General features: G+C 40.5%; 1 protein-coding gene across 3 annotated transcripts in view; it reads left to right on the top strand.

Annotated features, from left to right (window-relative positions):
* The window catches only part of fnip1 (folliculin interacting protein 1), a 33605-nt gene extending 18264 nt beyond the window's left edge, over positions 1-15341 (top strand). For all 3 annotated transcript variants that reach the window (XM_042339853.1, XM_042339851.1, XM_042339852.1), the window contains 10 exons: positions 364-499; positions 1390-1591; positions 2041-2126; positions 4157-4303; positions 5229-5398; positions 7711-8929; positions 10380-10548; positions 11807-12007; positions 12496-12611; positions 13156-15341. In XM_042339853.1, the coding sequence (XP_042195787.1) occupies positions 364-499; positions 1390-1591; positions 2041-2126; positions 4157-4303; positions 5229-5398; positions 7711-8929; positions 10380-10548; positions 11807-12007; positions 12496-12611; positions 13156-13234 (2525 nt within the window). In that variant the 3' untranslated portion in view covers positions 13235-15341. The remainder of the gene's footprint in view (positions 1-363; positions 500-1389; positions 1592-2040; positions 2127-4156; positions 4304-5228; positions 5399-7710; positions 8930-10379; positions 10549-11806; positions 12008-12495; positions 12612-13155) is intronic.
* Positions 15342-16569: the final 1228 nt, after the last annotated feature.

Raw genomic sequence — 16569 nt, 5'->3', positions numbered from 1 at the left:
GTAATAATTTGGTCACTCAATCCACGACTGTTTGTGGGGACGCTGCTGTGCACAATTGGCTGCCGCGTTTCACCCACAAAATATACAGTCAATGCACTTTACAGTATATTCTGTGAAGTGCTTTGAGACGTCTCGAAGATGTTGTATCAAATGCGAGGATGATTATTATTTATGTCAAATAACCAATTAGTGATCATTCTTCCGTGGGGTGGTGGGGAGGGTGGGGGTTGGTTCTCCTTGAGACTGAGCTGGATCCAAACTGATATTGGAATTAAATCAGCCCTCAGTGGGGGTCTTTGTAGTCCTGTTCCTAAGCAAGAGCATGTCAGACAAGTCACCGATCTCTTTGAATCATGTCTCCAGCCTCCCTGAGCAGCCTGCTTGTTACACCTTTCCCTTCGCCAAGCTCTTCCCTTCCCAGTAGCTGTGCGAGCAGTTACCACCGGAGATGGAGGCGCAGTCAGAACACCAGCCTGGAAAATGGAGTCTTCCCACGATGGTGAGTCTTTTCTAATATTAACAAAAAAAGGACCTTTTTTAATAAGAGGTTGATGTGTAACTGTACAGGCGGATAAGCAATATCATTGCTGAGAAGGAACACTGAGAGGTATGGATTGGCTTGTGATTAGTTTGTAGCAGTCTTGGCCCTGGGTTCAAGCCTCACATCAGGACTTGGAATTGTATCATCTCGGCTAAGACTTCAATGGTGCGCTGCAATGTTGGTGGCCCTTTCCTTTGAATGAGAACTGAAACTGCCCTCATGCTCTGGAATTTCATTCCAGAACCCCTTCAGCTCTCTACTCCCCTAGTCCCCTTCAAGACCTTCCTCTTTGACAGTGTTTTTGGCCATCTTTACCACCCCCCCCTCCCACCACCCGTACCTACCCCAAGCCCTGGAGTGTTTACATTAAATTCCATTCCGTAAGCTCACTCACTTAATCCGTTCTAAATCCCTGTGTAACTTCCTGCTCCCGTCGATGCAATTTATTGTGCCACCTGCAAATAGTCGAGACTGACACTCCAGTGCAGCGTTGGGCGTGAGCTATATTGTTGGAGGTGCCATTCTTTGGATGAGATTAAATGGTACTATGATTCGAGAAGGGATTTGAAAATTGGTCAAAAACTTCATGGCTGTTTGCGGGACATTGCTGCGCTTCAATTGGCTGCCACATTTGCCTGAAAGCCAGTCTCGACACTCTACAGCAGCCTGTTGAAGAGCTTGAAGATATTTTGTGATAAGGCTACCTAAAATGCAGATTTTTATAACAATATAGTAATAATCGGACTTTACCTTGCCCGTTAAACTTGGAGTAATTTGATCAAATATATATTTTTATTAAACCATGTCAAATGTATTGCTTTCAAAAAAAAATGTTTGTGCACTTTTAGGTCTGTTGAGGAGAGTTTTAACATGTCAACTGAAAGCTGCAGTTCAAATCCATCCATCGTTCGAAAAAAGAAGATTGCTATCGGTATTATATTCTCACTTTCGCAGAATGAGGAAGAGAGCAATAAGTTTCACGAGTTCTTTTTTGCCCACTTTCCCCTCTTTGAGAGTCATGTGAACAGACTGAAGTTTGCTATTGAGCAGGTACTGAAACTTCCTCCTTTTTAGTTATTTGGGAAGGAAGTGGTGCTACTTGTTTTTGAATCATCCTTCTTTGACTAAATGCCATTTTTCAGTGGTTGTGTAACCTCCTTTATATCCTTACTTACAATATAATTTACTCTTACTGTCTTCGAAGAGGCGGCGACGACCAAAATACCCTTCTTTGTCTTGTCCCGCAAGGTCTCAAGATAAATTGTAGTGTGCGTGTCCAAACAGATCTCCTCTATTGTTCTGAGCTACTCAGAATTCAACAGATCTGACTCATTTGTGAAATCTAGGATCAAGCAGTGTTAAAATGATGGATTTGTGGTAAACGGGAGCTCAGAGCTCCAGATTAATGCATCACTTTGATACATCCATTCTTGAATGTAATGTGCAAAGAGGTAATTCTACTGAAACCAATTAGTAATGAATATGTGTTTTTCTGATAGGCTATGAAAATGAGGAACAGAATTTCTGAGACCAGCCAACGTGTTCTGGGTTACAATAGAATTGTAGATGCTTTAAATGAATTCAGGTAAATATTCCGTGTTTGCTATGTTTTTATGTGGTGTTTTAAGCCTTCCGTTTTTGAATGCTAAGAAAGCCTCATGTGATTTCCACTTGTGCTCGGATTATTCTGCAATTAACCATTGGGTGTTGGTTGCAATGCTAAATTTCAAGGTATGTTTGTAATGTCAAATATTTCATTCAAGACTTTTTGTTATGTCAAAAGTAGTTGTGTCTTTGCTTCATAAATCCATCAAACTCTCATCTTGACCAGTTCTCTATAGTCCAGTCCTGGTATTACTTATGACTGGATAATAGTTTCTGAAACTGAAATGCTGTAGATATATTGTGGTTGCAAAGTACATTTTTTTTAAAATGGACCACAAAAATCAGGATGTTTCTAAAATCAGCCCAGAATTCAACTGCTAATGTGCCAGTATATACTGCTCTCGGTGTGGATTTCACTCTGGCACCTGTTCAGTCCCTTGACCGAAAATGACCTCGATTTCCCCTCGTATCCTGTTTATTTGAGTTGTCCTCACCTCGTGTTGCTTCTGCTGCCCTTCATACTTGAGATTATTTGATTATTTATAGGCCTCTAAATTGCAGCATTTTACCCATTGAGAAAATTTGATCATTGAGAGAGTTCCACTCTCACTTATGCCATACGCTGATCCTATGTTACTGCGCAGCTCGTCTGCTCACTGAAATGCCGTTGCTCTCTAGTCAGTTTCTAATGATGGACAGTTGAGCTCAATTGAAGATTCCATGGGGGTGCTGTGCTGTCATAACAATGTCAACGACAGTGAGGGATGTCCATGTTTTGTTTTTAATGTTCATAGCTAGAACTGACCCAACAGCAGCAGCATTTATATATCGCCTTTCACATCAGGACGTACTGAGGTGCTGGACAGTGGAGAATTTTCACTCCGAAACATAGAAACCATAGATGCAAGTGAATAGCAATAATGGGCACTTGTATATAATAATAATCCTTGCATTTAATATAGCGCCTTATCAAGTCTTCGAGACGTCTCAAAGCGCTTCATAGAATATACTGTAAAGCGAATTGACTGTACATTTTGTGGGCGAAACGCAGCAGCCGATTGTGCACAGCAGCGTCCCACAAACAGTCGTGGATTCAGTGACCAAATTATTTTTATTTATCTTGAAGGAAATAGTGCTTTCAAATGAGGGCAAGCCTTTCAGTCTTGAGATTTCTAATCTGAGGTCACACCCATCAGTCTTAAATTTTGTGTGTTACAATTTACAGTACTCCCAGCCCTTCTGCAAACACGTCCATCTATTAATAGCATTGCCATTGTAGTTTTATAACTGGAAACATTTCTGCAAAGTCTGCATGAGGTACACTTGTATGTACGTCACTGTTTTTTTTAAAAAAAGTGTGGTGGGCTCCTTTGCTGACCTGTGGAATATGGATGTCATTGCAGAGAAATAATCCTAGTCAAAAAATCCCTTAGAAACTCTTACTTCCCAAAACCATGCTGTCTTATTACAGTGTTATTCTGCGTGCTTTTAATTTCACATGGTTGCGGAGAATCACGTCATGCAAGTTTTTAAGTTTTGGTTTGCAACTTACGGGTTTCCAGTTCAGCATTCCTCTCCCAGTCGCATGTCTACTGGCTTACGCCCAGTGGAATCTGATGGCTGTCAAGCAAACCCCTATCAGTTACACTTTAAGCCAAGGCTGCAAGAATAGTAAGTTGTTTGTTGCTTGGCTATGAAATATAATAGCCTTCTCAGGAAAACCAATACTTTTGACATGCAGTGCACTTGAGCAATATTAGATACTGTCCAGAACCAGAACAGCTCACCTTAGCTGATGACAAAGGTATACTCTTGAGAAATTTCTATATTATGGAGGGTACTATCGGCAACTGTTTGCATTTATATTGTGTTCTTCACATGGAGTTGCATCTCAGAGAGGTTATAGCGGAGGTGAAGACTGCAAAGCAGATCTGCAGTTTGTATATCTGTATTTATGAATAATGAGTTGTATTAATGTGCTTTTTTTAAAATATTTTTTAACCAAACTAGGACATCGATCTGTGATCTTTATACAATGCCAAGGATAGCAGAACCTGTGTGGCTGACTATGATGTCTGGAATCCCTGAAAAAAAACTGCTTTGCCAACGCTTCATGAAGGAGTTTGCTTTTCTGATGGAGCAAGCTTCAAAGAACCAGTTGAGTATTGAATCAATTGGGGGAAAGAAAATGTGTGTATCGGGGGAAGAAACAACATGTTTTTTATGCCATTTCTTCCAGAAGCAGTTCATTTTAACATTTTAATTGAACGTAGATCAGAAGGAAAAAGGGAATCCTGGAGTAGCTGATGTTTTTCATTGGTTAATTACACAGTTAAAGCACCTTCAATTCCCTTTGTACACTTTTATTTACACAAGTTTACCTGAACTTGTAACTTAAAAGAATTCCATTTTCCCCTCTCTGGATTCTTGGGTAAGAAAGGCAGAGATGAACAAATGATCTGTTCTGAGCTATCAAGTGTGCACAAAAGCCACTGAGTGTTCTTTACTGCCACGAAATGAGTGTCCAGACTCCACTCATTTCCGCTTCAACACATGGCTCTTTGAATCATGCTTTCAGTCATCTTTCCCCTGCCTGGCCTCATCCTCTCCCATCTGCCAGCAGGGTGAGCCCTTTGAGCCTCCCTCCCAACATAAAAAAGCATGATATAAATTGTCTCGCCTCTGTATGGATTGCCACCACCAAATCAATAGTTAGGTAAGGGGATCAAAACTGCATTCCATTGCTCCAGTTCTGCATTGACTGCGTTTAATATTTAACGACTGTTTGTGGGGACGCTGCTGTGCGCAACTGGCTGCCGCGTTTCGCCCACAAAATATACAGTCAATTCCCTTTACAGTATATTCTGTGAAGCGCTTTGAGACGTCTCAAAGATATAAGGGGCTATATCAAATGCAAGGATTCCTACTATTATCATTAAGCTGAAATTGGACAACTTTTTAAATTATTCATTGCAGTGCATGAATTCGAAAATGTTTTCAGCTTGTCTTGCAAAGTTAAAAGTAGAATTGCCAAACGTGATCGAATTGAATGGTCAGAAATGTTTTTATCGATTTCCACCAGATTCCTACCAGCCCTCGTTACTGCTGTGCTCACAAATCACCTGGCCTGGGTCCCAACGGTTATGCCAAATGATCAGCCACCGATCAAAATTTTCCTGGAAAAACATTCCTCTCAAAGTGTGGACATGCTGTCAAAGTCAAATCCTTACAACCCGTTATGGGCACAACTGGGTAAGTCTAGATGATTGCAAAGGAAGCTACATGAAGCAAGAAGGAGTTCGTACGTTAAATTACTCGAGCAGTTATTCGAAGTAGTGTAAGTGATCAAGATGTCGCGGTGAAATAGTTGACATTAATCAGGGTGTCGTGAGTTTGCAGTGTTCATGCTGTGCAATGCTGCCCTCTAGTGATTTTTGTTTCTTGATACAGTATTCTTGGCATTCAGTTAAATTACGTCGAATATAAAATTAATCACATTGCACAATTCAGCAGTGTTTGAGCTATATAAACAATTAGTTCATATCTTTCAACAAAACTGGTATTTCCACAAAAGTGTTTTTCATAGTTGGCTTGGAAACCTTTGTGTTGCTGTGGTGAAATACAGATGATCCCTGTTAAAACGTGTTTCAGATTTATAAAACAATCATAACCCACACTGTAGCAAGGTGATGACAGGCTGTCTCATGCTTTAAAAGTTATAAGGGAGCAGAACTTCTCTCTATTCATGCAATGCTTGAACTTTTTGAGGGTTAATCTGACATGAATAGCAAACCCTTATGTCTTCTTTAGTCTCCAGTTCCAGTGACTGGAAACTCACACAAGCAGACCCCTGAACTGCCCCAATTTGGAGAAGAGTTGCAGGTTTGCAAAACCCAAGGCATTAGCGCACAAAATTCACATTGGGAGGTCTGCTGGAATCAAACCAGTGCAAGGCACTGATTCTATCCAGCCCACCTTGCAGGATATTTGGGAACAAAATGGAATGATTCTCTGGCTATCCACAAAGGCATTGTTGTTGAACATTTGTCTTAAAATATTGTAGATGCAGCAGGCATTGGCATTCGCTTTGTGGCAGACTCAGCAATCTCACTTGATCCAGTCCTTGAGTGAACTCATGAGAGAGACCGTTTACTTCCTTTATCCCTGCCCAGTCATAAATTAGTCATCGAGACAGCTGACGAGCACGAGTTCGAGGTCTTACTAGATGACTAGCTGGTAACAGAAACTCCTTTCGAGTGGTTTCGTCACTTCCTGAATTGTTTGAGAAATTAAAGCTCCAGTTAGATTTGCTTTATTTCGTATTCTGTGTGGGCTACCTATTTGCTGTGTTTTGACCATGAGATCAGTTTTTACCTATTTGTTTAAATAAGATATTGAGTCTCTGAATCTTATGTTCTATTCATCAAATGTTCATTGTGTTCTCCACACAATACAGAACAGTTCACCACAATGAGTCTTATAACAATAAGTTTCAAGAAATGGAATATTGTGAATTTTAAATACAAGCGTTATATTAAGGATTTACTTTCATTAAACCCAAAGTGTACTTATTGACATGTTGCAACCTCCTTCACAAACCCGGCTGTTCCCTTCGCTCTGCTGGCAGTGGCTTATTCCACTTCCCCGACTCTTTCCAATGCAACAACAGCAGGTGGGTTTTCAGCAACTTGGCCCCAGCCCATTGATTCTGAGGGATAGGCCGGGGAGGTTGAGGTCAGAGCCGCAGGACAGAAGACATTGATGGGAGCCAAGGAGTATGGCTTCCGTCTTGTCGACATTTAGTCGCAAGAAGTTTGCGCTCATCCAGGCTGTGATGTCTGCCAGACAAGCCGACAGAACATTAGTGGACCTGGAGTCGCAGCTGTAGGTGGAGAAGTAATCATCCAGATACATGTGGAAGGTTACCCCGTGTCTGCGGATTACATTGACAAGAGGGAGCAGACAGAGTTGGTAGAGGAGGGGGCCAAGGTTAGAGCCCTGGGGTTCACCACAGGTGACCGGGTTGGTGGGATGGAAGGAGAAACTGTTTGAAGAGACAAAGTGAAGGCATTTTGTTAAGTAGGACTCGAACCAGGCTAGTACAATCCCATGCCCTTCCATCGACGGTCAGGCCTTCAGCCTCTCTGCCCCCGCTCTCCCATCTTGAAGTCCTTCTGATTCACTCGTTTCCTCACCTCTTTCAATCTCCGTCTCACGACCTTCCTCTTTGACTGTGTCTTTCGTCACTTCCCCCCCCCCCACCCCCCCCCCCACCCACACACCTATCTTGGGGACAAGCCACAACTATCAAGAGTTTTGATGGCGCTGTATAAATGCAAACTTGTATAGTTCTATCCATACATTCTAGAAAGTTCACAACCAGGTAAGAACAATCTCTTTCCACACACAACACAAAAGTGATTCATGACAAGCATCTCACTGAGCTCTTGATGTTGACACCAGGTGCCAAAAATGGAAATAGGTTCAAGTACAGACTTCCTTCCATCCCCTTACGCTAAACACTTTCATTGTTTAAAATGCTTTTGTAATTTTGTTTTTGACAGTTGACCTGCATGGTGCGATCGGCTCTCCTGTGAGGTTAGCACGGACTGTGGTGATCGGCAAGCGTCAGGAATTGGTTCAGCGATTACTTTATTTCCTCACGTACTTCATCCGGTGTTCCGAGCTGCAAGAGACTCAGTTAGTCGTGGAAGGTGATGGGGAAGATGAGACTGAAATGAACGAGTCTGTCATGACTACATCCCTGGAGAAAGGAGAGGTGGAGGAGTCTGAATATGTGGTGGTTACGCTCCACAGGAATAAAAATAGCCTTATCTCTCCCTTTCTGCAAAACCAAACCTCTGGTTCACAAGACAGTATTGGCCCTGTCTGTCATGATAATAAATGTCCACTTCACAGAGTCAAGGAACATGTTGTCAAACAGGAAGAGGTAAATATTTCCGGTGGTGGATTGCTCCAACTTCACAGGAACACCGAAATTGGCTGCAAGACAAATTTGGGGACAATCCGCATGGAAGAAGACACTATGAAGCAATGCAAAGAAATTACCAGCTGCTTTCAAGAAACCAAGATTGAAACTGTGGTCCCCATTAGATCTGCTGCTGCAGACCGAAGCTTGGTGGTAGAACCTGTAACTGAGAAGCAGCCTCCAGATAAGCCGCTGCCCTCTTCCTTGCCCTGTAGGGCGAGCCATCCGAAGCAAAGTCCCAATTCACTCCAAAAGGTGACTTTTCAGATAGGTGATTCGCTTTCTCCTGATTCAGATACAGAAGCCAAGAAAAATGAAGTGGATGGATTATTTAAAAAAGGTATTAGGGAGCTTAAAAATAGAATACAGAAAGGCGAGGTATCTGTGGCGACTCGGGACCAAAAGACAACTAATAGCGAAAAGGATCTGTTACCTGACCTGTCCAATAAATTCTATAAATTGGATCCTTCACGTGAAGGAAGTACAAGCTTACTTGATGAATGTTTTACAGAGGATTGCTTAATGGAAGCAAGGACCAGTGATTACCTTCCTAGGAAAGATCAGAAAGAGAATGAGCAACGAGATATTTCAGAAATAATGTTGTGTACTCCGGACAATAAACAACAAGTACCATCTGGGGTTGAGTGGGACATCCCAAGAAATGAGAGCTCGGACAGTGCCCTGGGTGACAGTGAGACTGAGGATGCAAGTCATGAGTTGTCACGACATAACAGCAGCTACTATGGTGCAGAGCAGGATGACTGGCTGGAGCAGGAAGAGCTACCTTTTCCTGGGTAAGCATAAATTCACTTTTGTTTATAATCAATAAAATAATCCTTATATTTGATGTATCTTTCACTTTGGGAGGATGTCTGAGTGCTTCACAAGATATACTGTATTATAAAGTGTAGTGATTGCGTATTTTGTAGACAAATGTAACGCAGAGCAATGTCCCACAGACAATCAAACTTTTGTTGTGTTTAACTCTTGAAATAAGCTTTAACCTGTGTGATATATGGAGTCCATGAAGACATGTTTTACTCTACTATGGAAAGGTTTACTTTTTTCTTTTGCCCATGTTTGAGCAAATTTCTGTGATCAGATCATTATTTGAATTGCGATGAAGTTAGGTTAGAATTGGGATATTCATGAAATCGCATAACCCTGAGTTTTATCCATTTAACCAGGATACAGTAACAACGTAGATCTAACTAGAGCTCTCGCCCTTAACGTAGAATAACATTTTGGTACACTTTACAATGACTAGATTGGATCCTGAGCAGGGGAAAAGAGGGAAGGGATAGGTGATCCTAGACACAGTTGAAGAGGTCAGTTTTAAGGCGAGACTTGGATAGAGGGAGTGAGACTGGGTCGAAAGGGGTAGAGAGAGTGGTTACAGGTCTAGCAGCTAAAAGTTAGACCAAGGATGGTAGCACAGAGAGGGCACAGGCACACAGCAAGCGGGCAATGGTGAGGTAGGTGCGGAAAGCAATGGAGTGGGGTAGGAGCAGCTCAGAGAAATGGAGAGGTGGCAGGACTTAAAGGGATTAAAAAGGAGGACCTTGACATTGGTCTGCGGGGAGACAGGAAGCCAGTGGAGCCCTTAGGCAAAGGTGAGGTGATGGGCTTAAAGAGTTTCCAAGTGAGGATGTGGGCAGTAGAGTTTTGCATAACCTGGAATTACTTAATCGATTGAACCAGGCGGAAGGGAGAAAACAATCAAGTACTCTTATGGAAAGAAAAACAAATTACCATTGTGGTTGACCTCCAATTAGGAACACAAGTTTTTGTGAATCTTGGTAAGTTGTACTCTGGTTACAACATTGTTTTCACATGACTCCAGTCACTAGGATCCTTAACGCTGGTTACTGAGGTTTGAGAGATGCCTTCAGCTCCCCTCTCGACTCTCTTCCCCCTCCTCGCTCCCTCCCTTCCCTCCCCTCACCCTGACCATTTCCCCCCTGCTCGGGTCATGACCCAACTGTGCAGCGCCTTGGGACGTCCTCCTGACGTGAAAGGCGCTTTATAAATGGAATCTTGTTGTTGTTGTTGTTGTTGATGAGCCATTATTCCACCCGTGTCTTAAGGCAACTATTTTCATGTATGGCACCATTTCACAAATCATTGATCTAACACGCTCGTGAATGTTTTGATGCTTGGTTTTAGATATACTTAAATCCTCATATTTCAGGGAGATGCAAACATTTTAACTGAATTCAAATGCAGTATCTGCTTTTTTCATAGGTCAAAAATCGTTGAAGTAACTTGCGAGAAACCATGCATTTCTAACTATGGGAGATCATTATTTGGTGGTTACTGCCCGTACTATGTGCCTGACTTTGTTCTGCACGGAACTTGCAATGATGAGAAGCTGAGGCAGTGTTTGGTATCAGATTTAGCACATGCTGTACAGGTGACCACCATTTTTATACTTTAAAATTATTTTTCTGACATGCTCGAATGAGTGGGAATAAGTGAGATTGTAGATGAGGGGAGGGTGCTATGTGAATGTTAGCATAATAACTATTATATACTGTATTTATATACAGTGATCCCATTCTCTTTACTTCCCAAGACAAGGATCCAAAGGAAATAGATTTTGCAACATCATCATTCTTGATCATGTAATTATTTGGCCTACATGTTGGTTAAACCGTTGCTGTGGGTTAATGCCAGCCAGGCCTTCCTTCATTCCTATCCACAGAAATGTTAACTGAGATTGGGATCTGACGGATGATGAACAATCATGACCCTGTCTTGCTTCTCTGTGGCACAGCATGGTGGTGCTTCAGTATCCAGCATTCAGCATGCTGAGGGATATTTTTAACAACCACAGTGTCATTAAAATGTTTCCTCTGAGTGCCTGGAGCAACATGTGCCACATCACGGACAGCATTCTGCTCACCATTTTTACAAGCTGTACGAAGCAGAGGAATGCATGAGTAACATGTTATTGACTCCTTCCTGCCCCATGTTGTCACCTGCTCCAATCCCCTCTCTATTCAGAAAAGTGTCTCATCTCTGCTCAGCATAATAGCTAAGACAGTAACTCTACCACTCAGCAGCCCACTTGAATGATTGAATTTTGATTGATTGATTAGAAGTGAGGACAGCTAAAGAGCACAGGTTTCTGATAAAACCTATGTTGGTGTTAGAGGCCTGAGACTGGTCTGATGTGAGGTCACTGTGGGTGAATATAGGACCCAGGCCTGCTGTTGGTGCAGGTGTGTACAATATTAATATCAGTCTCTGCCTCATAGCACAGCGATTGGGCTTAACACCCTCACATACAGAGTCACAGTCTCTCATGATATAATAGCAATACAGTATAAAATACTGTATATAATAGTTATTATGCTAAGATTCACGTAGCATCTTCCCCTAAACTACATCTCCCCAAAATAACAAACTCCCAATTCTCTGCAGGAGACTTGATTAACCAGCAATATTTTCAGAACGATGCAGAAAATCCTTCGATGGAAACCATTTCAAATGGATCTTAAGTCATTATAAAAATAGCCTACATTCCATGACCTATGAGTGACACACTATTTAAGTGGAGCTCCTAACCAAAGAAGTGCTAAATGCATTAAACGCTAAATGTATAGCCTTCACTAAAATTATTTATAAAGATACCAAATTCAATCTTTCTAACTATTCTTTCTCTTCAGCATCCAGTGTTGGATGAGCCAATCGCAGAGGCTGTCTGCATTATAGCAGATGTGGATAAGTGGAGTGTACAAGTTGCAAGCAGCCAAAGGCGCATCACAGAAAGCAACAGACTGGGGAAAGAAGTACTGGTATCCAGCTTAGTTTCCAACTTACTTCATTCCACTCTACAGCTCTACAAACTCGATCTCTCCCCAAACTTTGTAAGTACAGCACTGATGGAGTGGTCCCCTGTACATAGATTCTGGTGCCTGAGCTTCCTTGTGTAAATTGCACCAATTGAAACGTAAGCTATTGCAGTGTAGAATGTTTATCTGCTATCCTATCTCAGTAAGCGGGCAGGAAATCTTACCCACTGGGGACAAAATGCAATTAGGGTGAAACTCGCACAAGTCTTGTTTATAAATCGTATAATCGCCCAAGTCGTATATTCAATGAATCCTTTCAGTTTCCGATCAAAACCATTGAAATTTCTGTGCATTAATCATCTCCTGACTAGCAATGCCGGTCCCCTATCCTCCATCACTCCCTCACTTACCAACTGCATTGAATCGCGGAAATGTTGTCCTGATCCGTCGATGCGTGTGGATTTACCAGGCGGCTGCGTTCGAACATGGGGAAAAATGCTTTGTATGTTTTCTTACCCACAAGACCCTGGATTAGCTTTGATTAAAAAATGTTTTCTTTGTAGTGTATAATGCACCTTGAAGATCGGCTACAGGAACTGTATTTCAAAAGTAAGATGTTGTCAGAATACCTGAAGGGCCAAATGAGAGTGCACGTAAAGGAACTGGGCATGGTATTAGGGTAAGCATTCCTGATTTTTGCATTGAAGCCACCTAATGAATGTCATTGTGATGGAACTCTGTATCAGAGAGCCAGCATATTGCTGAAGAGAGCAGTAATCTGTGAATTCACATTTGTTCTCCCCAAATACCGACTTTCTAAGTAATCAAGAGGAGGATTTGTACACTCATTGTCATTGAGTTTTACCTCTCAACAGAGGAAAATTGTCAAGAGTACAGAATGTGTTGATAAACCTCATTTTACAGTTAGTTTATTGAATCTTGAGAGCTGAGTAAAAAAATTGAGATTTTTTCAGTGAGTTTAAAAAAAACTTCAAAATATTTGCACGTTTTATCAAATACAAGCAGTTCAAAACATCATCCCTTCATTTTTGAGTAGCTTTAATCAGAAATATTAAACAATTGTTGGAATTCTTCGAATTTGATTATAAACACATTCACTTTTTCTCCCTCCTAATTCTATTACAGTAAGTTTTAAATTGTCGACAGTAGACTTAACTACCCTGTTCTACTGAATTCTACTAACATTTTTATCCTTCCTCCAGGATTGAATCCAGCGACCTGCCTTTGCTGGCAGCTGTAGCAAGCACCCATTCTCCATATGTAGCCCAAATATTGCTTTGAATCGTTGCATTGCCAAAGGGCAGCATTAAAAACAGTTGCAACAGAATTTTTGCACATATTAGAAGATGGCACCAAGAAGGAAACCCATTCTGGAGAAAAAAAGGATTAGCTTGACCGGGAAAATAGCCTTTTCTCACTACTGCATCTGTGAAATTGGTCACATCAAACCGATTTATTTATCCAATGTGAGAGTTGAATTTGGAAGGTTCCTTTTGAAAACGAACAGTGTCTTTAAACAAACAATTTCAAATGATGGGAAGAAATTACAAAAATTGCCTTCTGATCAATGTGGAATCAGAGCATCACACTTGTAGAAATTTTGACTTCAGGGAAGTCGGACTAACCTCCCTTGTTCTTACTGAACCTGCACATATATTTACCACATGTTTTTATTATTTTGTATTCTACAAATGGAGTTTGTGTAAAGAGATAATCGTTTTGTACATGTACTTTTACAATTATAAATCGACTGTAAAAACTAATTGTATTTAATGTTTTAGGAATTACATTGATGTAACTGACAAAAATTGAACAATGCTAATTGTTGACCTGTTTAAGTGGGATCATTGTATGGCTGCTGTTGCTTTAGACTATGTAATATAAGCAATAAAAGTGTAGCAAACATTGGCAGATAAAATTGTACAGGAAGGCAACAGTTGCAGAAAACATGCAGTCATCTGTTTGAGTCTCTCTCTAGCTGATCTGACTCCAATCTCTAATCTTAAATTGGTAAAAATATAATTGGGATATTCCACTACCTCAGTTAACAACACTGCATCAAGGGCTATACTGTACAGTATTTTACTTGTCTCTATGTCTAAGTTTTGTAATTTGTAGATTGATTTGGTTTTACCTATTTTTATCCTGTCATTTTACACTTATTATGCAGCTTAGCGTGATGAATGGTAAAATATGCTGTGTATCATTAGCCAACACTCTGTACCATTAAGTAAAGGATGGAACATGTCACATTTACTCTCCCTTAACCCCCGTCCCCACACACAATTGTACTGAATCCCTGATTTGAACCATGAATGTGTAAGAAGTGATGCCCTGCAGAGAAAGAGGGCAGGTTAGATATTGAAAGAATGCCCATTTTTGTTTGAATTACTGTATGTCCTATAGAATATCACTGAAAATCATACCGTTGCAGTAAATTAACTGGTATTTTTTTCTACATTTGACTCATTAATCAACAAAAAAATTCTTATTTATCTTTCCCAATGTTTCTAATCTCTAGAAGGATTTTGTTTTGGGAGCGGTTTGCAGTTGGAAATCCTGATACATTGCTCACTGGGTTGTGTATTCAGGTGGGGGATTGAAATTACCCCCGTTAGAGAAAAAAAATTGTGACTTGGAGGGAAGAAAATGGGTGTGTGGATAACATTCCCTATTGCAAGCATGCATCCCGTCTTACTCGTGAAGTAGCGTTCTGGTAAATGGAGCAGTGATGGCCTTGGACCTTCTCTGAGATAAGATGGTTTAGCGTTCACCAGGGATTTTGAAAAAGGAGCTGAGGTAGTGGTGTGTGAGACCCGGAAGTGTATGATGCCATTTTTGGGTAAACAGGTATTTTACGTACTATGTATGAACAAGTAGTAATAGGTGTTCTTTGATGGAATTAATAACCAATGAGAAGATTGGTTAAGTACATCACATCTGCAATTCCGTCTATGTACATGGTGCGTAATGGACCTAACTTCAATGAGATTTAGAATTTTGGGTGAGGAAGTTAATGTATCTTGTCCTTGTTTATACACAAAGGTAATTTTATACAATTGCATATTCTTAAATCTGCAACTTTCCTTCGTGCAGTTTTGAAGTCTTACATTTTCAAAATGTTGTAAAATCATTTTTCTCCTGAATAACTGCAACACATGATAAATGCTAGGCTTCTATTACATTGTACACATAAAATATTATATTTGCTGTTGCCATCATTGTAATTGTCTTTTACAATATTTAATTTATTGACTCAATGAAAGTTGTTAGCTAAACTATAAAAGCAGAATATTCTGTAAATGTTTTCTTTTAAGTATGCACTATATATTGTTTCCTATTTGTTACTTTTAGAGGATTTGTTTGTGCAATAAATGTGTAAAAAGTACTGAATCTGTACCTTTTTTTAAAAAAGTAGACAAAACATTTATAGGATAGATGGTTTACATTTCACTTAAACTAGATTTGGAGGGGAGATAAGTATAAACTTGGTTGCAGTTATTATCAGGAAGAGATAGGAAAGTTGAAAAACAAGATGGACCAAAAAGGAGATATGTAAATCAATAGGAAAGGGAAATATGTCTCCACACCTGTGGAATACATCAACTATTTGGACATGTTTACAGATGGCACAGCTGTTCAAGAAATCTGGAGTAATTCCAAACGCTGAAAGGTTATTGGGGATTCCCAACACTGTCATTGCTTGAATCGCATGGAGCAGTGTGTATGAATGTATGAATTTCGAGGCATTCCCAGAAAATGTAGGAGTGAAATATGCAACTTACATCATCTTCAACATTCATCATTCAATTCCAGGTAATGGCTATATCTTTGGAGCTTAATTGAGGGGACGGGGAAAGAGAGGAGAACGGAGGGTCAGATATGTCCTGTGTAGCAACTTAAACTGACCTTTCTGCATTCTGCTTTAGGAAGAGGTAGAATGTGCCAGTTCCCATGCCTGCTCCCAAATTATTATGGTCAACAGTGCCCAGCTCTCTCTCTCTCTCTCTCCCCTCGGCTGTTCTGATAGAGTCTGTGTTCTCAACTGTTGGTGACATTAAGGCAAGGTTTCAAAATGGAAATTTTCCGACTCATCATTTTCCAGAACAACCGTTCTTAAGTAATGCGCAGCAAATACAGCCTGACCACTGCTCAGATGTGTTTCTTTCAGGCAGCTACATCTGCCCTTTCTTTAAAAAGTTTAATATCTTCTTTATTGGATTGTTTTCCATTAAGGGTGACATTTTATTTGAACTCAGACATGTGATGGTAAAATCTTGTGAAGCGCTTTCAGTCTTCTTGACAACATCCTGCAGTAAACCTCACATAACTTGTATCACCCACAAACTTTACAGTCAATTCACTTCACAGTATATTCTGTGAAGTACTTTGAGATGTCTCAAGGACATGGTGAGGTATATATCAAATGCAAGGATTATTATCATCAGTTGGGACTGTAATTTAATATGGTTTATGCAAGGTTGGAGTTCTGTCAAACTTGCATGAGCGGTCTCATATATGACTTATGTAAAGTTATGTAAAGCTCAGATTTTATATGATTAACACATAAAAAATACACAACTACTGAATTAGCTGGTGACGTTAAGGCAAGGTTT

This window comes from Callorhinchus milii, unplaced genomic scaffold (assembly GCF_018977255.1).
Source record: "Callorhinchus milii isolate IMCB2004 unplaced genomic scaffold, IMCB_Cmil_1.0 Scaffold13, whole genome shotgun sequence".
Classification (NCBI taxonomy): Eukaryota; Metazoa; Chordata; class Chondrichthyes; order Chimaeriformes; family Callorhinchidae; genus Callorhinchus; species Callorhinchus milii.
The sequence above is the reverse complement of the archived record's forward strand: the minus strand, read 5'-3'. Positions and strand labels throughout refer to the sequence as shown.